Source organism: Jaculus jaculus, chromosome X, assembly GCF_020740685.1.
Source record: "Jaculus jaculus isolate mJacJac1 chromosome X, mJacJac1.mat.Y.cur, whole genome shotgun sequence".
In the NCBI taxonomy this organism is placed as follows: Eukaryota; Metazoa; Chordata; class Mammalia; order Rodentia; family Dipodidae; genus Jaculus; species Jaculus jaculus.
The window spans coordinates 87,166,486-87,192,511 of NC_059125.1; the positions used below are offsets into that span (position 1 = coordinate 87,166,486).

The window sequence follows — 26,026 nt, forward strand, 5'->3', positions numbered from 1 at the left end:
GTGTTGCTTGGACAGATCTTGGTCACTAATAGTGTTTGTTTGACGAATTTGGGAGCCCCCATGTTAGGTGCATATGTGTTTAGGATTGTAATGTCCTCCTGTTGGAGTGTGCCCTTAATCAATATAAAATGACCTTCTTTATCTTTCTTGACTAACATTGGACTAAAGTCTACCTTGTCTGATATTAGGATAGCAACCCCTGATTGTTTTCTAGGCCCATTTTCTTGAAACACCGTTTTCCAACATTTACCATAAGATAATGTCTATCCTTTGTAGAAAGGTGAGTTTCTTGGAGACAACAAATTGTAGGATCCTGCTTTTTAACCCAGTCTGCAAACCTATGTCTTTTCATTGGGGCATTGAGGCCATTGATATTAAGAGATATTATTGAAAGGTGTGTATTTATGTTTGCCATTTTTTTTGTGGTTCTGTTTTACCTGTGCTCTCTTCTGTTAACTAGTATTTGAATATTGCTTGTTTTTTCTAGGTTTCTTATATGTGTGCTTTTCCTTTTCTTCAGCATGGAGGATTCTATCAAGTATTTTCTTTCTTTTTTTTTTTTTTTACAGATTCAATCAGTTTTTATTACACCAGGTCAAGGAAACAAACAGAATATATCAACATGGTCCTGCCTCTTTGGGCATAGATTCTAAACACATAAACCATTCTCATACCCCATGAGAAAGAAATCCATTACCCTTAAGATTCTAAAACAATTCATATACCACTCACTGTACACAAGACTTTTGGCAGTTACCAGCTCTAACAGAAGGCAGAGCTTAAACATAACTAGAGAATATAACTGGCATTACATGTACCCTCTCTGGGTGGGACAGACTGCATGAGACAGTGTGGCTGTGTGGAGGGAGAGGTCTGAACCTGTGACAAACTGCTGCTTCTGTTGGGGGATGACCAGTCAAGGCTCCTGATGTAACTGCACTCCTCAGCTGACCCAGTGCCTTTATGCCTAGCAACATCAAACAATGGAATATCTGCAAGCAACCATGTCTACACAAAGAGCTTGTATATGAATTTCCAGGGAGAGGCCGGCTTCAGAAAGGCATTTCTTGGCACCCTACAGCAGACTGGGATGGAAGTTGTACCGGAGGCTGGAGAAGAGCCCAATATGTTTCACAAGGTTAGGCTCCACCACATAGGCCCGCTCTCCTTTGGCTCTCAACAGTGAATACAGTGCCATGTCCTTGCCAAATCCTTTGTGGCAGTACACCTGGGACAGGTAGGTGAGGGTCCGGCGGGCTGCAGGGGCTGGGAAGAGCATGGCTGGGGTACAACACTGAGAGGCAGGAACCACACTGTACAAGGAAGGACTCAGGAGCCTCAGTTCCAGGAAATAATGCCGGCCCACCAGTTCCACCAGCCCCATGCTGTACAGGGAGAAGAAGAGCATAACAGGCCAGCTAAAGCCCGGGCGGCTGGAAAACCTCATGTAAAGCCAGGTTAGCAAAGGCCCCAGCAACATGCCCACGCTGATCCACTCCAGGATCCTCATGGGCTCTGGGTTGATGTAGTGCTGCAGCCTCTCAGGATGGTAGAGCTTCAAATACAGGGCATCTTGAAGGTGTGGCTCAGAGAAGCGAGCCCTCAGAAGATGTTCCAACACTGGGAAGATCTGCTCTTCTGGAATGGCGTCATCTTCCACCATCAGTACGTAGTCTGGGTTGTAGGTCTGCAGTGATGACTCCAGGCAATAGACATAGTCCTGTTTCTCTTTCTCAAATGAGTTGGTCGAAGGGTCATCCCCGTAATCATCCTCAGTGCCCTCATAGCGGTTGGCCACGGGGACGTACTTGGAGAGCAGCTTGGCATCAAAATGGCTCACACTCCGTTCCACAATGCAAAGGAAGAGTTGGTGTCCCTCACATTGGGGACCACACTGCTGCAGAAGCCGGTGGAACTGAGACACCACTTGCAAGACATAGTGGAAGCCAGGCTGTCTGTCCACAGTGATGATGGTGATCACCAGCCAGGGGCGGGGTTTGGCCTGCCAGACAATGGGCACCGAGCCGTTGGCAGAGGGAAGCTCCTCAAAGTAGTGGAGGGCAGCTTCCCCCTCCTTCAGGCTTTGCTGCAGGAATTCTTAGCTCATTTGGTTCAGATGCCAATTGCGCAGATAGAAGTACGAGTGCAGAAGCCAATGATAGGCCAGAGGGGCCAGCAGGCCAAATGTCACTACGGTTAAGATGAAGAGCTGGACAGCGGTGCTGCCCCAGGAGAGTCGCCGCAGCCTCCGGAGAAGCATGGTGGCTGGAGAGGTTGTCATGCTTATGAGGTCAACTTCTGGTCATGTCTGGTCCCAAGAACAAACCATCCTGCAACTTGGGCTAGAATCACACAAGTCAAACCCGGGGGAGGCGGTCAGCTCGGCGCCCGCCGCCAGCCGCTGAGGCCGCGGCGCTCCGGGCGGAGGCCGGCCGGCCGAGGCGCCATCGCCGAGTGGCCGGGCGGCGCGGTGGGCGCGGGGACGGCGGCGCAGCTTCACCTCCTCCTGCTGCGGCGCCGCTCCCAGGCAGGGCGCCCCGCGCTTCGCCGGGCCATGTGATCCGCGCGCTGCGGCGGACGGCTGCGGCCCGGAGCCCGCTGGTCTCAAGTATTTTCTGTAGAGCTGGTTTTGTCTTCAAATACTCCTTTAACCTGCTTTTGTCATGGAATGTCCTTATTTCTCCGTCTATTTGAATGGATAACTTTGCAGGACAAAGTAACCTTGGTTGACAGTTGTTACCTTTCAGAACTTGGAATATATCACTCCACCCCTTCTGGCTTTAAACGTTTGTGTTGAATAATCTGCTGTAATCCTGATGGGCTTGCTTTTGTAGGTAACTTGATTTTTCTCTCTAACTGCTTTCAATATGTTTTCTTTGGTGTGTGTGTTTGGAAGTTTGATTATAATATGGCGAGGAGAGGTTCTTTCCGGGTTTTGTCTGGCTGGGGTTCTAAAGGCTTCCTGTATCTGCATTGGCACTTCTTTCCTAATTTGGGGGAATTTTCTTCTATGATTTTGTTGAAGACGCCTACTATGCCTTTGGCATGGAATTCTACTCCTTCTACTATGCCCTTAATTCTTATATTAGATCTTTTCATAGTGTCCCGAATATCTTGAAATTCCCACTCATACTTTTCTATAAGTTTGTCTTTCTCTTTGTTGGACTGTATTAGATCTGCCACCTGGTCTTCTAGCTTAGATATTCTGTCCTCTCCCTCAGCCATTCTACTGGTGAGATTTTCTACAGAGTTTTTTTATTTCATTAACTGTGTTCTTCATTGCTAGTAATTCTGACTGGTTTTTCTTTATTATTTCTATTTCCTTTTTTATGTCTTGTATTGCCTTCTTTATTTCATTAAATTGGTGTCCTGCATCTTCTTTGATTCCTTTGATTTCCTCTTTGATTTCTTCTTTGATTCTTTTGATTTTTTCTTTGACCTATTTGAACATATTTATAATCATTCTTTTGAACTCTTTCTCAGGCATTTCCTCTAACTTGTTCTCACTGGAGGACATTTCTGATGCATTAATACTTTAGGTGGATTTATATCATCTTGCTTTTTAGTGTTTCTTGTGTTATAATGTATATATTTTTGCATCTTGTATTAAGTTAATGCTTGGATTTTCTAGCTAGCTGGGTATTCTTAGCTGTATCAATTGATTTGATGTAATATATTTTCAGGGTAGGAGCTTAAGATGTTAGGTGTGGCTCTTAAGACTCTCAGAGTATCTACAATAATGTTCTTAGGGGTTGGGTTTCCCTCCTATAGGAGTATTCAAGCAGGCTGAGTGGAATAAAATACAGGTAGATCCTAAAATTTAACTAAACACTGTACCCATTCAATCAAAAACAGCCCCAAGTATGTATGCAAGAGTAGTTATTATTATGACCAGATCCTCTATGAACAAAGGTTAAGATTTCTCATCTGTTGAGGGATCCAAGTCAGCTTGCGACCAAGTGAGACCCTTCCCTGGTGCAATCCCAGTTATCTTGGATGATTTTGGTCTCAGTCAAGTTGCTACCTGGGTCGTGGGGCTGCTGTTCTGATTTCTGGAGCTGGGCACTGTCTTTTCCTGCAGGGCAAACTGAGCCTGGCAAGTGTGGCCCTGTAGATCAGCACCCCTGCTGCTGGAACTGCTGCTGCTCAAGCTGCTGCTGATGGGTCTGTAGCCGCTCCTGCTGAAGCTGCTGCTTCTGTGTCCACTGCCGCTGCTGCCACTTAAGCTGCTGCTGCTGGGTCTGCCGCTGCTGCCACTCCTGGGTCTGTTTCTGCTGGGTCTGCTGCTGCTGCTGTTCCTGGTTCTGCTGGTGCTGTGACCACTGTTACCAGTGCCGGAGCCACTGATGGTGCTCCCAGACTCTGTTCCTGCTTGTGTCCTGCTGTTGGCTCAAGTTGGTGTGGTCGGGTCGCGGGACCACTGCTCTGTTCGCCGGAGCTGGGCTCAGGCAGTGGAGGAGGGGAGGGAGCTGCAGCTGCTCTGGTTCTCTCGCTGCTCCACGTGTTCTTCTACCTCGCGGTCTGCTCCTCCGTTGCTCACTGCCGCTCTCCCTTCACGTTTCCTGAGTTACAGAGAGTGCCGGTGTGAGGGGAAACTCCCGCACTTGGCTTTTCCTGCAGCTGTGGTGGTTGGCCGAGCTGCCGGAGCCACTTTTGCCTGCCTGTGCGGGCTCTGGATGCTCTGGATCTCTTCTAATTCTCTGCTGCCACTTCAATTTCCTATACACCTCACTTTTTAGTAAAAGTTTGTATTTTGCTGAGTTTTTTTGGTCTTTTTTCCCCCCTAGGCTGGTTTAGCATGGTACCTACGCCACCATCTTAACCGGAAGTCTTACTAGTAGCTTTTTAATAAGTTCTGATGATTCTCCCCACTGCAGTTATATCTGTTGTGATCTCTCCTTTTTATTTATAATTTTGTTAATTTGAAGCATCTATTTTTTTTTTTGCTTGATTAAATTTGCTAGTGGTTTATCAATCTTACTTATTTTTACGAAGAAACAGCTCTTTGTTTCATCAATTTTCTTAGTTTCCAATTCATTAACTTCTGTTCTGATCTTAATTCTTTCCATCTGGAGCTTTTTGGATTAGATTCTTCTTGCTTTTCCAGTGTCTTTAGGTTGATCATTAGGTTATTGATTTACGATCTCTCTGTCTTTGTTTTGAAGGCATTTAGTACTGTAAATTTTCCCCTGAAGACCACCTTCATTGTATCCCATAAGTTTTGGTACAGTGTGTTCTCATTGTCATTCATTTCCAGAAATTTCTCTTTTTGTTTTGTTCATTGCCCATTTATTGTTTAAAAGTGTGCTGTTTAGTTTCCAGGAGCCAATGGGATTGTTGGTGCATTTTTTTGTTGTTAATTTCTAGCAATTCAGCATTGTGATCTTATATCATGCAGGGAATGATGTCAATCTTCCTAAATATATGGACACAAGTTTTGTGACCCAGTATATGATCTATTTTAGAGAAGGTTCCATGGGCTGTTGAGATAGTCAGTGGGTTTGGGGTGGAATATTCTGTAGATATCTGTTAGGTCTTATTGTTCTTTGTTTTTATTTAACTTTCTCACTTCTCTGTTGATTTTCTGTTTGTATGATCTATCTATTGCTGAAAATGTAGTTTTGAACTCTCCAACCATGATGATATTGGTGGTTATTTCTGTTTTATTTTCAAGTAGGTCGTGTTTTATGAATTGTGGTGCCCGCCTGTTTAGTGCATATATATTTATGATTGTGATATCCTCTAGATGGGACATTGCTTTGGTAAGTAGGAAGTGGCCTTCTTTGTGTTTTTTGATTAATTTTGGTTTGAAATCTATTGTATCTGATATTAGTATAGATACATGTTTGTTAAATCTATTGTATCTGATATTAGTATAGCTACACCTGTTTGTTACTTATTCCCGTTTGTTTGGAATATTATTTTCTACCCTTTCACCCTGAGGTTTTGTCTGCCTTTAGTGGTGAGGTGGGTTTCTAGAAGACAACAATTTGAGGGGGCTAATTTTCTGATCCACCCTATTAGCTTGTGTCTCTTGATGGGTGAATTAAGGCCATTAATATTTAGGGAAATGACTATGAGGTTTGATTTGATCCCTGCCATATTGTGTTGGTTTATGTGGTTTGGTGTTTTTATGGACTTTGAAGTTTTGGGGTCTTCTCTGAGTTTGGTAATTGTAATACAATTCTTGTAGGCATTTGAGGTTGATTATTTGATTCTTCTGTGTGGAGAATTTCCTGAAGTAGTCTTTGTAGGTTTGGTTTTGTGTTCATATAGTTGTGAAGCTGAGATTTATCATGGAAATTTTTTCTTTCACCATCTATTATGAGGTATATTTTTGCTGTGTAAAGTAGTTTGGGTTGGAAGCCATAGGTTCTTTGCTTTTTTCCAGGCCCTTCTGACTTTCAGGTTTTCCACTGAGAAGTCTGAAGTAATTCCTATAGGATTACTTTTAAAGGTTATGTGTTGTTTTTCCCTACCTGCTTTTAGGATTTTAAAACATTTATTTATTTACTTGACAGCGACAGGGAGAGAAAGAGGAAGGTGGGGTTACAGGGCCTCCAGCCTCTTCAAACAAACTCAAGATACATGCACCACTTGTGCATCTGGCTAACATGGGTACTGGGGAATTGAGCACTGAATTGGAGTCATTAGGATTCACAGGCAAGTTCTTAACTGTTATACCATTTCTCCAGCCCTACTTTAAAGACTTTTACTTTGGTATCAATGTTTAGAGTCTTAATGACAATATGTCTTGAAGAGTTTCTTCTTTGGTCCTTTCTGGACTTCTGTTAGCTTCTTGTAATTTGATGGGCCTTTCTTCTGACAGAGTGGAAAAGTTTTCTTTGATAATTTTGTTAAATAAATTTTCCATGACTTTGGTTTGAATTTTCCTTTTGGTATTCCCATGATGTGACTGTTAGGACATGTAAGGGTATCCCACAGTTCCCTCATGTTCTGTTCACAGTCATTTTTGAAATTATTGCAACTTTTAGACTCTTGGACTGTTTCTTCTATTTTGTCTTACAGATCTGAGGTTCTATCCTCCACATCGCTGTCTTTCTTCTGGAGAGCTTCTATAGAGTTTTGGGCTTGTTCAATTTGGTTTGTATTTTCTACTACTTTTCTATGTATAGTTTCTATCCCTCTCTCAAGTTCCCATTTTATGTCATTTTCTGATTTTCGTGATGCTTCTTGGAATTAATCCTTGCAATTCTTTATGTATTCACTGAGCTTAATCAGCTGTTTTTCAAGTTTTTTTTTTTTTTCTCTCCTTCATATCCTTTAACTGTCTTTGGACCTCTTCTATTTTCTTATCTATTAGGTCTGATCTAGTGTAGAAAGCATTCATATGGTTATTGGCCTTTTGTTGCTGTTCTGCAAGTTCTGCTATTTGCTTGGTTATAGTTGCATAGCTTTTAACTTCATTTTGGGGTTCTGATCCTAATGTCTCTTCTATAGTTTGATTAGAGACATTCATTTTAGAGGGTTGTTGCCTTTATATCTTTTATCTAATTTTTATTTTTTCTCCATTAGGTGACATAAGAACATTACTGAGGGCTGGAGAGATGGCTTAGTGGTTGAGCGCTTGCCTGTAAAGCCTAAGGACCCCGGTTCGAGGCTTGGTTCCCCAGGTCCCAGATTAGCCAGATGCACAAGGGGGTGCACGCGTCTGGAGTTCGTTTGCAGAGGCTGGAAGCCCTGGTGTGCCCATTCTCTCTCTCCCCCTCTATCTGTCTTTCTCTCTGTGTCTGTCGCTCTCAAATAAATAAATAAAAAAATTTTTTTAAAAAAAGAACATTACTGAATACCACGTTGTCCAATTGTCCTTCTAAGAAAAATAGCGATTACCTTTAAAAATGACACTTCATTAAAGGTAGCAGCACATCCTGGACAAAATTTGAAGTTGTAACTATTTTGCATTTCTTGTTAAAAATGAACGAAGTTTTCCTAGAACATTGCTAGTAGAACCCAAGGAGACACATAAAGTTAATGCTCATTGAAGTGTAGCAGTTTGAGTCAGCTGCTGCACAACTTTTACTTTAATTCACACATTTTGAAGCAACTGGAAGTAAAATAATAAACTTGATATTATGCTTCAAGCATGTATATAATTTAATTGAATTGCATGAAAAAGCTTGAATAAAATAGGCAAATATGTATAAGTCTTAAAAAATCATAGGAAAATTGAAATAATCCCCTGTACTCTATCGGACAATAATTGGATTAAACTGAAATTTTGCAACAAGAAATGTTTCAGTGACTATAGAAATTCATGTAAACTTTTTTTTGTGTGTGAATTATGCAGTTTATTCAGCCAGCTACCCAGGAACCTTTTTACTGCTTTTCAATGACAAAGTCCAGGGAATAATCTTATGAGCATACTGTGTCTGTAAACATAAGTTTCTAAGGCAATTAAAAAAAAAAAAAAAACTTGCTTGGTGTGTCTGCCTGGCTAAGGGAGAAGATGGCAGCGCTGAAGGAACCTGTATGGCTGAAGAGTGACATCTGCAGAGCAATTGAATTGTTGGAGAAACTACAGAGAAGTGGAGAAGTGCCACCACAGAAACTTCAGGCTTTACAAAGAGTCCTTCAGAGTGAGTTCTGCAATGCTGTGAGAGAGGTGTATGAACATGTCTATGAAACTGTTGACATCAGTAGCAGTCCTGAAGTGAGAGCTAATGCAACTGCAAAGGCTACTGTTGCTGCATTTGCTGCCAGTGAAGGACACTCACATCCTCGAGTTGTTGAACTCCCCAAAACAGAAGAGGGCCTTGGATTCAATATTATGGGCAGCAAAGAACAAAACTCTCCAATTTATATATCATGGATAATTCCACGTAGAATTGCTGATAGACATGGTGGCCTCAAACAAGGAGATCAACTCCTTTCTGTTAATGGAGTGAGCGTTGAAGGAGAACATCAAGAAAAGGCTGCTAAAATCAGCTCAAGGGAAGGTGAAGTTAGTCTTGCACTATACACCTAATGTCTTGGAAGAAATGGAGTCCTGCTTTGAAAAGATGAGATAAGCAAAACGCAGGCAACAGACCTTATTCACTCCAAACCTTATCATTCATTTGCTTCTAGCTAGAAAAGTTTTACTTGTGACCTACTGATGGCCTCATTGCCAGTGATTGTAAAAAAAAAAAAAAAAAACAAACAAAAAAAAAACAAAAAACAACTCTCCTTGCCATTTTATAAAAAAGCCTGTTTTACCATCACTATGGTTGTAGAGATGCAGAGCTCTTTTCTGACAGAGAAAGTGGAAGGTGATGAGGACGATTCTATCTGCTATTTCTACAGGCCTTTTTCAATGCAGATTTTGTCATAAAGTTGTTATAGATTTTTAATAATGCCTTTTTAATATTAAAATGTACTTTTACATTCTTAATCTTTTTCTTAGAAAAAATGGTTCTCTTTATTTGGATGTCTTATTTAAAAGTAACAGTTTTCCAATTTTTCCCTTCCCTTTCGCCTTTGACTTACTTTATTCTCGTAATCTGTGAGATATCTTTACAGTTTTCCAGGAAATTAAACATAGCAGTCTCACCCAGAGAAATTCATTATTGTCAATGTTCACATCTCTGCTGCATTTTGTACTTGGAACATACATATATTTATAATCAGTGGTAAACCATAGCAGTGGGGGTTTTTATTTTTGTTTAAACAATGTATAATGGGTATCATTTATACTGATTTATAAAAGTAAGTTTTTAAACACTGAAGAAGTCATTGCTAAAATATGTATTCTTTTATAATATTTAAGCAGTGAGGTAAAAGGGTGTGATTTATTAGCATTTCCAATTATATCCCTTATTTATATTTAACAATATATCATAAATCATAAAACTTAAGCTCAGATTCCATCTTTTGTAATTTTTAATGTTATTCATTTGTGTTTAAATATATTTCTCATATTTGTTTCTTCCATTCCTAGAGATGAGCCAGTTTGTGATGGGAAACAATGAAAGCAGAAGGAAAACTAAGACTTAACTTCACTAGCCTAAAGAGCTATTTTTATTTTTATTACCTCAATTTTAAAAAATTGATTTTAAGTTGAATAAAGAGAGGATAAATTTAAGATGCAAAGGAATTGCAAGTCAATTTCATAAGAATCTCTAATAGGAATTCACAGTTGTTTGGATTTAGAGATACAGTCTTTATGATTCAAATAGTGAAAGCTTGTCACTTGTCCACTGGATGTCACTTTTTACTAAAAGGCAGCTAATAGTGTGTGATTGGGACTAAGATTTTCAAAAGTCATAATTTAAAAGTTTAAATTCATTTTTAGTCACATTTAACATGTTGAAAAGAACATGATAGATTAAAAACTATAATGAATTGTCCTTATTGATCCTTTGTTATAAATATGGGCATTTTGCGACCCCTTGGGGAGGAATAGAAATGCATCTGCTTATCTGCATGCTTGTAAGCACTGAGACTCTTGAGATTATTCCAGATGTCAGTAATTTTTTTTCCAGAATAAAATCAGCATTATTTATCACTTAGGTATTGAACACTGGATTGCATGGTTGAATGTGTCTTCAGTCCACTACAAAATGTGCTTGGTGTTGATAGATCATGATGTGAAATTGTTTATTTTCAAAATTTACTGATATGTTTAAAATGTTGAGACAAAAGTAGTTCAGAAGAGTTAGGGACCTATTATAACTTAATTGTAAGATTATTAGTGGTATTGGTTGTAAAATTTTATATATTAAAGAAAGGTATTGATATGTATAAAACAGTAATGTTGTTATGCTTGTATTCTTGCATAGGGTTTATAAACCCTGAAGATATCTTATTTTATTATGGCTACAGCTGCTCTTGCTTTTAAGAATGTATCAATATTTCATGATAAATTATAGCTTCCTGGTTTGATATTTCAGAACTTTCAGCCAAGTTTTTTTGTTTTGTTTTGTTGGGTGTTGAAGTTTTGAAAGTTGAGTAAGTTGAATAAGTTGGACTTTTTTTCCCTTACAATCTGTTCTTTGTGTTTGTTGGCACCTATTTATACTTCTTAAAATTTGGATAATTTAAAGGAGAAAATTTACAGTACTTTTTCCTGAGTCAGTTGAGCATGACTAGCAATAGCTTGTTTTCATTAACACAGTTCTTATAGAGTAACGTGGGATTTTAAATTCTGATCTTAGAAAAATTCATTCGGTGGCAAAGATGTACAATAGTTGTCTAGTGTCATAAAGAAGTGAAGGGAGTTTGTATCTTATGGATGGATGGTTTGTGAATAAAACTAGGAACGAGGTATATAATAGGTGTTTGACTTGTAAATTACAAATATAAATGATTCCCTCAGCATTTCATTGTATTTTCTCATAAATTTAAAAATAAGATATCTCTGATTCTCACCCTTTATTGCATATGTAATGCTCTGTAGAACTTTTAAAACACCTGTAACCTTCCTGTAATAGATAAGTCAGAATCGTATTGAAAAACTCATTCCCAGGATTCTCATGGGCACCCAGGTTTGAGAACCACTAACTTTCCCTTCATAAGGGGATGACACTGGACTGCTTGCAGGCATAAGAACATAGGATTTAGTCTGCAGGTACCCATGGGTAGCTATGCTTCTTGGGACTGCTTTGGAATAAAAGGTACTTGGCAGTCCTTATTCAGAAAGTAATTATAGTTAACTTTTTTCCTTTGTAAAGAATAAATAAAATTACCAATAGTTTAACTGTAAAGTTTCAGTGCTTTTCTGTCCCTTTGCTTTTAAATTTAGAGAAATAAGCTGCTTATTTTAAATGGCATGTTTAAAAGTTGCAGATGAGAATTATTGTCATTGGTAATTATGAGATGTTTTAATATGGCCACTTTATCCATCAATAATATAGTGGCCTTGTTCTTTAGGGTTCAGTGTTTCACTTTCTTTAAGAAAATCATCATCATCCTCTTCTAAATTTTTTTAGGAATTTTGCTCAAGTACTTTGTTTACAATTAAAATGGATTATACACTAATAGAAGAAATGGTTATGGCTTACCTGGAAAGAATTTCAGCATGAAGAATACATGTGAATATTTACAATGTGGAATGATCATTGATATATAAGGACTAGTGATTGTATTTTTCAATTAAATGTATGTTTGTGAATTTTCTAACTTAAAAAAAACTTTCTTGAGATAAATTTTACATAAAATACACATATTTAAAGACATTTAGATAAAAATATATTTGTATAAATGCTATTAAAATTAAGATATAGGATGCTCCCATTATCAAGAAGTTTCCTTGTGTATGGTTTCTTTTCTTTTTTTTTTTTCCTACCTTCTGTACCTGACATTGACCCAGGCTTTCAATGTATTCATTTAGTTAGTTAGTTAGTTATTTAGTTGAAGCTTTCCCACTAAAATCAGGAACAAGACAAGTGTTTCCACTGTCCCCACTTTTTTTTTTCTTTTTCTTTTTATTAGTTTTGTATTCATCAAATACAGGCAGTTTGGTACCATTATTAGGCTCATCTATGACCTACCCACTCCCCATTGGCCCCTCCTTTTTGAGATATATGGGTTGTGCATTGTGGAGTTAGCCCACAGTTATTGGTACAATAAATGTCTCTGCATATCATGACTCAACATATGGCTCTGACATTCTTTCTGCACCCTCTTCCACAAAATTTCCCTGAGCCATGTTGGGTTCATTTTTGGTCTGCTTCAGTGATGAGATGTTGGGGGCTTCTGAGGCTCTGGCTCTCTGATTTGGTAGGAATTGATTTTTCTCTGTGTTGTTCTCACACAGCCATGATGGGGAACCAACTGCTCTTGATTTGGCTTACTGATCCCCTCAGTGGTACGGGACCCATAGCTGGAACTGGGAAACAAGTCAGAACCATATCTAAACATAAGCCCACTCTCCAATATCAAGCTACCGTTAATCAAGGGTTTCAAGAGGGCCTACACCTATTAAACTCTCTATAAAAAGTAAGGGTTATTTCATTTTTCCTGGTGCTAACTTACTCTCCGTTGGAGAATCTGCTTCTCTTTTCCAGATAGATGCAGATCCTAAGGAGAGAGCCACCCCATCATACCTCAAAAGGGCCCCGGCTGAAACTAAGGAAAATTGGCGAAACAAGCAAGGGTGCTGTTTTCCTGATGAACTTTTATTTAATATAGTACTGGAAGTCTTATCTATAGCAATAAGGCAAGAGACACTCATAAAAGGGATACAAATTGGAAAGGAAGAGATCAAATTATCACTATTTGCAGATAATGTGATTCCATACATAAAAAAAAACTCTACCAGCAAAGTAGTAGAGCTGATAAAACATTTAGCAATGTAGCAGGATACAAAATAAATACACAGATATCAGTAGTCTTCCTATATACTAACAACAAATAGGCAGAGGATGAAATCAGGTAATCTTTCCCATTCACAATATTCTCAAAAAAAAAAAGTACATTGTAATAAACTTAACCTAGGAAGTGAAGGATCTTTACAATGAGAACTTTAAAACACTCAAGCAAGAAATTGCAGAAGACACAAGGAAATGGAAAGACTCCCATGTTCTTGGATTGGAATAATCAATATTGTGAGAATTTCAATTTTTCCAAAAACAATCTACACATTTAATGCAATCCCTATTAAAACTCCAATGGCATTCTTCACAGGAATAAAAAAAAATACTAAAATTCACTTAGGAGCACAGAAAAGCTCAAATAGACAAAATGATTTTGAGCAACAAAAATTAGGCTGTTGGTATCACCATACCCTATTTTAAACTATATTATATTATAAAGCCATAATAACAAGAGCAACATGGTAATGGCACAAAGGCAGACAAGTAGATCAATGGAACTGAATAGAGGACCCAGATATTAATCCAGGCAGCTACAGCCATCTTATTTTTGACAAAAATGCCAAAAATATTCAATGGAGAAAAGATAGCCTCTTCAACAAATGGTACTGGGAAAACTGGCTACCATGAAGAAAACAAACAACAATAAACATTGGCGAAGACACAGTAAAAGGGGAACCCTTCTACACTGTAGTTAGGAATGTAATCTGGTACAGTCATTGTGGAAATCAGTGTGGAGTTTCTTGAGACAACTAAAAATAGATTTACCATATATCCAGATATAGCACTCTTAGGCATATATCCTAATGACCCTTCTCATTACCTTAGAGATACTTGCACAACCATGCTTATTGCTGCTTTATTCACAATAGCTAGGAAATGGAACCAACCTAGATGTCCATCCACAGATGACTGGCAAATAAAGATGTGGTATATTTAAACAACAGAGTTCTATTCAGTGGTAAAGAAAACATGAAATTATGGAATTTGCAGGGAAATGGATGGGTCTGGAAAGGATTATAGTAAGTGAGTAACCCTGGCCCAGAAAGCCAAGTGTCATGTTTTCTCTCTCATATGTGGATCCTAGCTACAAATGTATAGTCTTGTGTGTGAGCTGGAACCAAAAATCAGTAGCAGAGGCCCATAAGCTAGAAAAAGTTTGTAAGGCAGGGAAGAGAGGGAAGGTCATAAGGGGATGTTATTGTATATACGTAAGTAGAAGAACATATTACAGGAAGGGGAAAGGCCTAAGCAAGGTTAAGGGAAGAGATGGTATAAAAGAAGGGTGGGGTGGTGGGTCAATCAAAATTCAAGATATTCTGAATAAGACATATGGAAATCTACTTTCTTGAACAATGGTGCACCCAGAACTCATAGATTGTTACTAGATAATTTTCAGCGCCATGGATAGGATCCCTTCTAGTGACTTGTTGTCCAGGGAGATCCCTGTTGCCTCCAAAAATTAAAGACAAGCTTGAGAGATGGCTTAGTGATTAAGTGCTTGCCTGTGAAGCCCAAGGACCCTGGTTTGAGGCTTGCTTCCCCAGTGCACACGTTGGCCAGATGCACAAGGGGGTGCACGTGTCTGGAGTTCATTTGCAGTGGCTGGAGGCCCTGGCATGCCAATTCTCTCTCTCCCTCTTTCTTTGTCAAATAAATAAATAAAAATAAAAGAATTAACAAAACATTATAGGCTATTGCCAAGGCCCTTGATTTCCCATGAGAAAAAGATGGTAAGACCCTATTGCTGAAGACTTCACATACCTGAGCGGCAGAGTTACTGAGAAATCAAGGTGGTACTCAGCAAAAATCCTTCTCCCTGTAGTCCAGCCAAATGAAAACTCAAAAAAGCTGCACTGTATGCAGTCTTATAGGAGACAGAAGTCATCAGCAGTGAAAAACAGTGGACACTGGAAACTGCAAGTTTGGCCAGACAGACAAAATGACTGAATGAGGGCAACAGTGGCATGTCTGCTCTGGGGGAAAACAACTGCTCTCTAATTGGACTGAAGGCACACTCTATTTGAAGGAATACATGCCTGGTACTGAAAACCTAATAAAAAGCCTTTGGCAAAAATAAAATGAATTTTAAAAAGCCTATGGCATGGGAGATCATGAGCTTTAGGAGTACAAAGCCTGATTTGTCTGGATAAATGCATACATTACTCTTACAAAATTGCCCCGAAAGCACTTCACTTAATGTTCATATTCATATATTAATGCTACTCTCACTTTTGGTTAGGGAAGCTTCACTTTTCAGATGGCAATGACCACTGGATGACACAAAAGGCAATGTAGTGCTGAGAAGAAGGGATGGAGAAGTGCCCACCACTGAAACAATTCACACCCTCCAGAACTCAGTGTCCATAGTGGAACAGGTGGTGGAAATAACGTAAGAGCCAAAGGAAGGGTACCACTCCTTACATACAACTGTCTGGACAGAATTTGGCCTCAATATGCAAGACCACACAATACATAGCAGTACCTACACAAGACTCTCATAGAAGGAGAAAAAGATGAGGACATCGAATTAAAGGAGAGTCTAATGGAGAGAGGGAGGGTATATGATGGAAAGCAGAGTTATGAAAGGGAAAGTGGAGGAGGGGAGGGAAATACCACGGTTGTCATCTGTAAGTATAGCAGTTGTCAATTTAAATGAGAGAGAAAGAGAGAGAGAGAGAAAGAGAGAGCTACAGCGATGGAGAGATATCTCAGTGGTTAAGACTGTTATGTGTGAAGCCAAAGGAATTAGGTTCAGCTCCTCAGTACCCATGTAAAGCCAGATGCACAGGGTGTTACATGTGTCTGGAGTTCGTTGCAATGGATAAAGGTCCTGGTGTGTTCATTATCTGTGTCTCTCTAACATATATATATATATATATATTTATATATATATATATATATATATATATATATATATATATATATATATATATATATATATAGAGAGAGAGAGAGAGAGAGAGAGAGAGAGAGAGAGAGAGGAAAGAGAGAGAGAGAGAGAGAGAGAGAGAGAGCACAAGAGTGAGAATGAGCAATAATAAGGCTGGTCATGATGGCACATTTCTCTGATCCCAACACTCAGGAGGCTGATGTAGTGGGATAGCTGAGAATTCTAGGCCAGCTTGTGATTACAGAGTGACGTCCAAGTCAGCCTGGGCTATAGAGTGAAATCCTACCTCTTTCTCTCTCAAGTAAATAAAAAAAAAAATAAAGTAAATAAATAAATGAACAAACAAATGATAAAAGAGCTACAATATGTCAGGATTGATGATGAGGTCATAGGAAGCGTTAAGAACCACTAGGTGCCCTGAGTCCCTCAATCCTTTTGTAATAATAATAATAAAACACTCTTTCAAATATATTAAAAAAATCATAGAGATAAACAGTATGAACTTGAATCACACATTAGTTTCTTATATATAACACCATTAAGAAAGTGAAAATCAACACATATCATGAAAATATTTGCAATTCATCCATCTGGTAAAAGATCCATATCTAATATATCTAAAGAAAAACTAAATCTTTGGCTGGAGAGATGGTATAGTGGTTAATGTGCCTGAGTGCAAAGCCAAAGGACCCATGTTCAATTTCCCAGGACCCATGAAAGGCAGGTGCAGAAGAAGACACATGTGTCTGGCGATTGGTTGCATCACCTGGAAGGCCCTGGCATGCCCAATCTCCCTCCCCCCCCCTTTTTTTTTCTCTCTCTCTCTCTAATAAAAGTAAAATATTTTTGAAAAGAACTCCCAAATCTTAAGAAAAGGACAAATAATTTGGATAGTTGTTTCTGCAATAATTATGCAAATTACTTATTAAGCACTTGAGAAGTGCTCAACATCATAATACATAAGGAAATACAAGATAAAATTATAGTTTTTTTTTTTTTTTTTGGTTTTTCGAGGTAGGGTCTCACTCTGGTCCAGGCTGACCTGGAATTAACTCTGTCATCTCAGGGTGGCCTTGAACTCATGGCGATCCTCCTACCTCTGCCTCCCGAGTGCTGGGATTAAAGGCGTGCGCCACCACGCCCGGCTTAAGTTTTTACCACCATACACCCACGAGGACGGCAATAATAAAGTATTGAATAATTAAGAGTATTGCTAAATATCTTGGAAATGTAAAATGGTATTTTTCTTTTTGAAAGAAGAATAGACATTCCTCACAAACTTTAAAATGTAGTTATTTTTGACCTGGAAACTCATTCTTAGCTATACAACCCAGAAATTAGAAAATATATATTTACAAAAACATTTATGTAGCAATTTAAACAGTAAAATAGTTCATAATAATAAAAGTGGATAACTAAGATCTCCATGAATGTGAAATGAATGCACAAAATGGGCATAGCCATGCAATAAAATATTACTAACCTTTGTATATATGTAAGTAGAAGAACAGATTAATAGGGGTGAAAAGGCCTAAGTGAGGTCAGAGGTGAGATTGAGTAAAAGAAAGGTGAAGGGAGGGATAAATCAAAATCTAATAGTATATAAATAAGTTATATGGAAACCCACTATTTTGGACAATGGAACACTAAGGAGCCATAGATTGCTACTAAAAAGTTGTCAATTCCAGGGATTGGTTACCTTCCAGTGAGTTGTTGGCCAGGGATGTTCCTGATGCCCCCATAACATTACAGGTCATTGCCAAGGCCCTTGATTTCCCACCAGGAATAGATGGTAAGACCCTATTGTTGAAGATTCCAAATACTTGGGCTGCAAGGCCACTGAGAAATCCTGCTGGAGATGAGCTTAAAATCTACTCCATGTTGATCAAGTGACAAAAAGCTGGATAAAGCCAAACTACATGCAGTTCAATGGAAAAGAGAGAAATCACCAGTTAAGATACTCAACAGTAGACTCTGCAAGCCTTAGATTTGGCCAGCCAGGCCAAGTGAGCCAATGGGTGCAATAGTGGCAAGTCTGTTATGGGAGAAACCAACCACCCTCTAATTTGACTTGAGGCCCATTCCATGGGAAGAAATACATCTCTGATACGGAAAAGTTACAACAGGGGTAGTCATGAGACATAGGGGTGTAACATCTGCTCTTGTCTGTATATCTGTATATACTATGTTCACCAAACTGCCCAGTAAGCACTTCTCTTAATGTTCAAACCCACATATTAATATTACTGTTACTTTTGGTTATAGAACCTTCTCTTTTCAGATGGCAGTGACCTTGGGATGACTCAGAAGGCTCAATGATGCTGAGAAGAATTGACAGAGGAGTGTTTAGCACTGAAATATCTCGATTACACCTTCCGAGGCTCAGGATCCATTGCAGAAGAGATGTTGGAAAGACTAAGTGCAAAAGGAAGGGTAGGACTCTTACAATGTGCTCCTCCAGACACATAATGGCCTGGATATCCATGACCTCACAGTGCATGACACTACCTACATAATACAATCATAACAGGAGAAAAGATCCATGATATCAAAATAAAAGACAGATGGGTTGAGAGAGGGAGGGGATTTGATACAAAGTGGTGTTTCAAAGGGAAAAGTGGGGGGGGGAGGGAATTACAATGAGATATTGTTTACAATCATTGAAGTTGGCAACAAAAATGAATTATGTAGTTATGGTCATGCTATGGGTTCCCAGCAAGGACACTGTGCTGGTAAGTGTGGCAGTGTGGAGTGAGTAAGACATACCCATCTCTGGACTTCTCCCAGCTCACTCCTCTCGGTTCCTGTGCAGACAGTGTGCAGGGTGTGTGGTGGTGTGGAGTGAGTAGGCCAGACCCCTTATTCTGGCTCCATTCAGTTTCCTGGTCCAGGTTCTCTGAACCAGACTGTGTGCAGGTAGGTGTGACATGGAGTAAGCCAGATCCATGTTACCTGTCTTCTCCCAGTCCGCTGGTCCTGGTAGGTCCCACTGTGCCTTGCTTGGGGAGGCCTGGTCCCTGTATGAGCTGTGGAATCAGGCATTTTTCTCTGGCATCCTGACTGGCCACTGGGTACCAACATCCCTATTCACCTGAGGCAGAGGGTATATGGGCCAAAGGACAAAAACTTCCTTCATCCTCAATGAAATAAAGTCTCCCTAAAATGCATAGACGACAACAACAACAACAAAAACAACAACAACAACACACACACACACACACACACACACATACACACACACACACACACACACACAAAGCCAACAAAAGTCAGAAAACTAAGAGGTCACCACCAAGAATGCCTAGTCCTACAATGGAAGCCTCCAGTGAAATCATAGAGAAATCAACAGAAATTCATTCTCAATTAAAAAAAACACAACAACCAAAGAGACCCTGGAAATTAGCACAACTAGTGTTGGAAGAAGCTACATGAGCTACCAGGAGAAATTGGCCAACATCTGTTCAAGCAACTCAAAGTATAAGTGACTCAGAAGCATAAAACATGATGTGATGTTCACAAAAGTGCAATAGTGGCACACAGCCATGGTGGGTAACCAACTGTTCTTGAATTGGCTAACATATCTGCTCAGTGTAACTGGGAAACAAGTCAGAATCATATCCAGATAATGATTCTGCTTTCCATTGTCAAGCTCCCATTTATTTTGGTCTATAAGAGGTTCTGTATGCTTTAAATTATCTCTATATTAATAATGGCTATTCCATTTAACCAGCACCAGCTTCACTCTCTGTTGGACAATCTGCTTCTCTTTTTCAGATGGGAACTGGTTCTGAGGAGATAAATTACCCAGCACACTCCACCCTGGCGACAGCTGAACACACAGAGAAATTGGGAAAATGAGCAAGAGTGCTGCTGTCTTAGTGAATCTGATATCAGCACAAGGATGATGGAGATATATACTGAGGTCACTCAGAGGCTCCAATGAATCCATCACTGAAATAGACTTAAAATGCACCCAACATGGCTCAGGGAATTTTGTGGAATACAGGGTGGAAAGAATGGTAGAACTACTAATTGGAACATTTTGCACAGGGACATTGCCTCTTCCCCTTCCCCCAAAATGCATGACCCACAATCCCCATGGGGTTGATCAGCATCCGCAATGCGGAAGGCCTCTTTAGAAAAAGGGGTGGGGGAGGATGGAAAGGATTTAGCCAGCCTGTTTTGTTTAAATACCAAATATGTCCATATCTAATCCCAGCACTCACAAGGCAGAGGCAGAAGGATTGCCAAGAGTTCAAGGCCACCCTGAGACTACATAATGAATTCCAGGTCATCCTGGACTAGAGTGTCACCCTACCTTGAAAACAAAAACAAACATACAACATCAACAAATAAACAAACCAAAACAGAGAATGAATGCTGGAGTGATGGCTTAGCAGTTAATGCACTTGTCTATGAAGCCTAAGTATTGAGGTTTGACTCCCCAGTATCCAAACATGAAGGCACATGTGTCTGGAGATCTTTTTCAGGGCTAGAGGCCCTAGTGTGCCCATTCTCTCTCTCTCTCTCTCTCTCTCTCTCTCTCTCTCTCTCTCTCTCTCTCTCTATCTCTCTGTCTCCTTCTCTCTCTCAAATAAATAAAAAAGTGTAATAATATTAACCACAAGGAAGAGATGGGACATGTTTTAAGCAAAGGGAAAAATGTTCAATTGAAAAGGAAAGTAACTATTATACTAAATGTAAATGGACACACATCACCCCAAAACATAGAAACTGTCATATTGGGTACAGCATGAACCAACAAAGAAACAGAACAATAAAAGTTTTACAAGAAATTAACTAACCTCTCACACTATTGGTATAAAAATATCTGTCAAAATAATGTGTATAAAATACAAATTATCACTAACATGATGATTCAGTTTACAATGTTTAGCTATACAATGTTGCAATTTGGCAGAAATTATATTATGAAATTTGAACATTTTCTGAGTTAGTTATGTGCAGAATTATCTTAAGATACTTGGTGGTGGCAGAGCAATGCAGTTAGGATAAACAATTTACACTCTACAGTGTACTGTGTTAGCAAGCAATGTTTTCTTATGAATCAGATATATTAAAGGCATATTCAGTTTATGTATATATATATATATATATATATACATACATAATATATATATATAATATATATATTATATATTATATATAATATATATAATATAATATATATATATAATATATATATGTGTGTGTGTGTGTGTGTGTGTATGCTCTGCTTCAGACCTGTACTGCTGCAATCTGTTCAGCTCCCGCCTTAGCCCCGTGAATACAGACCTGCTCTGCTCCATCACAACTTGTCCACCCTCACATCTTTTGACCCACTCCAATTGACCCTTCCCCCACAAATTCAGATCTGCCCTGCTTGCTGCCCCCCACCCTGCATTTTCCTTGACCTGCTCTGCTTAGTCCCACTCCCATCCTTGACTTCAGATCTGACCTGCTTGGCTTCACCCCCACCTAATTCTGACCCCCTCCCTTCTTCTCAGTCCCAGATACACAAACCTTCAGACCTTCTATGCTCCACTCTGCTTGGTCCCTGACTCCACCCCTTAGGAATTCAGACTTCCTCTTCTCTACCCCTCCCCATCCCAAGGAGAGTCTTGACCCTTGCTACTCATTCCAGACCATCCCCGCCAATTGCAACCACAATTTCATTCTTCCTGCTCTCATACTGTGGAGGGCAGACCGCAACACAAAAGAAATAACATAAAAAAAATCAAATGCAAGTAAATAAGATCTCAGAGTCCTACCATGGAAGTCTCTAATCAAAACATAGAAGAGACAATAGGATCAGAAACCCAATCTATTGTAATATGGCAGGGATCAAATGAACCTCATAGTAATTACCCTAAATATCAATGGCCTTAAGTCACCGTTCAAGAGCCACAAGCTAATAGGGTGGATCAGAAAATTAGACCCCTCAATCTGTTGTCTTCAAGAAACCCACCTCACCACTAAGGACAGACAAAACCTCAGGGTGAAAGGGTGGAAAACGATATTCCAAGCACGTAGGAATTAGAAACAAGCAGGTGTAGCCATACTAATATCAGATAAAATAGACTTCAAACCAAATATAGTCAACAAAGACAATGAAGGCCACTTCCTACTGATCATGAGAACAATCCAGCAAGTGGATATCACAATCATAAATCTTTATGCACCAAACACAGGTACACCACAATTCATAAAACAAAACCTATTTGACAATAAAACAGATATAACCACCAACACCATCATAGTTGGGGACTTCAATACTACATTATCAGCAATAGATAGGTCATCCAAACAGAAACTCAACAGGGAAGTGAGGTAGCTCAAAAAACCATAGAACATTTAAACCTAATGGACATCTATAGAACTTTCCATCCCAAATCCACAGACTACACATTCTTCTTAGCAGCCCATGGAACCTACTCTAAAATAGACCATATACTGTATAACAAAGCCTGCCTCCATATATTTAGGAAGATTGACATAATCCCCTGCATGATATAATATCACAATGCTATATTGTTAGAAATAAACAAAACACCCACCAAAAATCCCATCAGCTCTTGGAAACTGAATAGCACACTTTTAAACAATAAATGGGAAGTGGAAGAAATAAAAAATGCAATAGAGAAATTTCTAGAAACAAATGACAATGAGAACACATTACACCAAAACTTATGGAACACAATAAAGGTGGTCCTCAGGGGAAAATTCATAGCACTAAATGTCTTAATAAGAAAGACAGAGAAATCACAAATCAGTAACCTAACCATCCACCTAAGGGCACTGGAAAAGAAAGAAAAATCCAACCCAAAAGGCTCCAGATGGAAAGAAATAATTAAGATCACAGCAGAAATTAATGAATTGGAAACTAAGAAAACAATTAAGAAAACAGACAAAACAAGGAGCTGATTCTTTGAAAAAAAATAAACAAGATTGACAAACCCCTGGCCAATTTGATCAAGTGAAAAAAAGAGGTGCTTCAAATTAAAAAAAAAAATTAGAAATGAAAAATGAAAGACTCCAGCAGACATATGTGAAATTTGTAGAATCATCATGTCTTACTTCAAAAACCTCTAGCCTACCAAATTGGAAAATATAGAGGAGATGGATAAATTCCTAGATACATACCATCTACCAAAGTTAAACTCAGAACAGTTTAATCTCCTAAACAAACCTTTCACGCCCATCAAAATTGAGAATGTGATAAAATCCTCCCTCAAAAGAAGAGTCCAGGATTAGATGGCTTCTCAGCTTAATGCTGTCAAACCTTCATGGAAGAACTGAAACCAATCTTTCTCAAGACATGCCACACAATTGGAGATCAGGGAAAGCTCCCCAACTCCTTCTATGAAGCTACTATCACCCTACTACCAAAACCAGGCAGAGATGCCACATGAAAAGAAAACTTTAGGCCTATTTCCCTGATGAACTTAGATGCAAAGATCCTGGACAAAATCCTAGCAAACCGAATTCAGCAACAATCCAAATCCATTATCTACCTTGATCAAGTGGGCTTTATCCCAGGAACACAGGGGTGGTTCAATATATGGAAATCTGTCAATGTAATGCACCATCTAAACAAGGCTAAATGCATAAACCACGTGATCCTTTCGATAGATGCATAAAAGGCCTTTGACAAAATACAACATCATTGGAGAGAATTGGCATGGATGGTTCATATCTTAACACAATAAAGGCTATATACAAAGCTCCTAAAGCCCAAATAATAATTAATGTAGAGAGACTGAAGAAATTCCCATTGAGATCAGAAACAAGACAGGGGTGTCCACACTCACCTCTACTGTTTAATATAGTACTGGAAGTCATAGCTCAAGCAATAAGACGGAAGAAAAAAATCAAAGGGGGGCTGGAGAGATGGCTTAGCGGTTAAGCGCTTGCCTGTGAAGCCTAAGGACCCCGGTTCAAGGCTTGGTCCCCCAGGTCCCATGTTAGCCAGATGCACAAGGGGGCGCATGCGTCTGGAGTTCGTTTGCAGAGGCTGGAAGCCCTGGCGCGCCCATTCTCTCTCTCTCCCTCTATCTGTCTTTCTCTCAGTGTCTGTTGCTCTCAAATAAATAAATTAAAAAAAAATCAAAGGGATACAATTTGGAAAGGAAGAAGTCAAGTTAGTGCTACTCACATGATTCTACATGTAAGAGAACTGAACGCCTCAATTCCAAAACTCTTAAAAGTGATAAACTCCTTGAGCAAAGTTGCAATAGACAAAATCATTGCTCAAAAGTCAGTAGCCTTTCTATTGCAAAAGACAAAGGTACAGAGAAAAATATAAGTGTAATTATCCCATTTTCAATAACAACAAAAAATAAAATACCTTGGCATAGCATTAACCAAGGAAGTGAAAGATCTATACAATGAAAACATTAAAAAAAAATTTTTTTTTAACTCAAAAAGAAAAGAAATTGCGGAGGACTTAAGAAAATGGAAAAACATCCTTTGCCCCTAGAGGGCAGACTTAACATTGTGAAAATGACAATCCTTCCAAAGGCAATCTACAGATTTAATGGAATACCCATCAAAAGCCCTACATTGTTCTTCACAGAGATAGAAAAACTGGTCTCCAAATTCATATGGAAAAGGAGCAGGCCTCAAATATCCAAGCATATCCTCAGGAGAAGAAACAACTCTGGAGGCATCATCATACCTGATCTAAAGCTATATTACAAAGCCATAGTAATAAAAACAGCATTGTACTGGCATAAAAAACAGGAGTTTAGATGAATGGAATAGAACTGAGGACCCAGACTTTGGGTCAAGCAACTACAACTACTTGATATTTGACAAAGGCCATAACAATATATGCTGGGAAAAATATAGCATCTTCAACAAATGGTACTGACAAACTGGATAACTATATGCAAGAAACTGAAACTTGATCTACACATCTCGCCATACATAACAACCAAATCCAAATGGATCAAAGACCTCAATATAAGACCAGAAACTCGGCTACTACTGGATGAAAAGTTAGGAGGACAACTCTATGACTTAGGAATGAGAAAAGACTTCCTGACCAAAATATCAATAGCAGAGCATCTTTGTGAATCACTGAACCAATGGGATCTTATGAAGCTGAAGTTTCTTCAAAGACAAATATATAATAAGCAGAAACAATAGATTACTCACAGAATGGGAGAAAATATATGCTGAATATTGAACTGACAGAGGCCTAATTTCTAGAATCTACAAAGAACTGAAAAAAAAAAAAAACCTAAACAATAAATAGTCAAATAACCCACTCACAAAATGGGGTAAAGAACTGGACAGGCAGTTCACAGAGGAAGAAATACAAATGGCAAATACACACCTAAGGAAATGTTCATCATATCCAATCATCAGGGAAATCCAAATTAAAACTACCATGAAATTCTACCTTACCCCAGTAAGGATAGCAAACATGAAGAAATCAAATGCAAAAAATTGCTGGTAAGGATGTGGAGAAATAGGAACCCTCATCTACTGTTGGTGAGTATGTAAGATTGTACAACCACTTTGGAAAGCAACATGTAGATACCTAAATAATTGACTATGGAGTTCCCAACAGACCCAGTTATTCCCTCACTGGGCATGTACCCTAAAACCTCCATGCCTCAGCTCTGAGAGATTTGCTCAACCATGTTTATATCTACTCAATTCGTGATAGCTAAAAGCTAGAATCAACCCAGATGTCTATCATATCTAAGAGGTTGTATATCTACATGATGGAATTTTACACATCAGTAAGGAAAAATGACACAATGAAATTTGAAGAAAAATGGTTGAACCAGGAAAAGCTTATTGTCAGTGAACT

The 26,026-nt window shown here is 39.0% G+C and overlaps 1 protein-coding gene and 1 pseudogene across 1 annotated transcript; one reads left to right on the forward strand and one right to left on the reverse strand.

Moving 5' to 3' along the window:
* Window positions 1-570: 570 nt before the first annotated feature.
* On the reverse strand, window positions 571-2,368 carry LOC101616716 (post-GPI attachment to proteins GalNAc transferase 4). Its single transcript, XM_045140565.1, has one exon. The coding sequence runs from the start codon at window positions 1,661-1,663 to the stop codon at window positions 1,076-1,078; it is 588 nt and encodes a 195-aa protein (XP_044996500.1). The 5' UTR covers window positions 1,664-2,368; the 3' UTR covers window positions 571-1,075.
* A 6,099-nt stretch (window positions 2,369-8,467) lies between these two features.
* LOC101613086 lies at window positions 8,468-9,144 on the forward strand (annotated as a pseudogene).
* The last annotated feature ends 16,882 nt before the right edge of the window (window positions 9,145-26,026 follow it).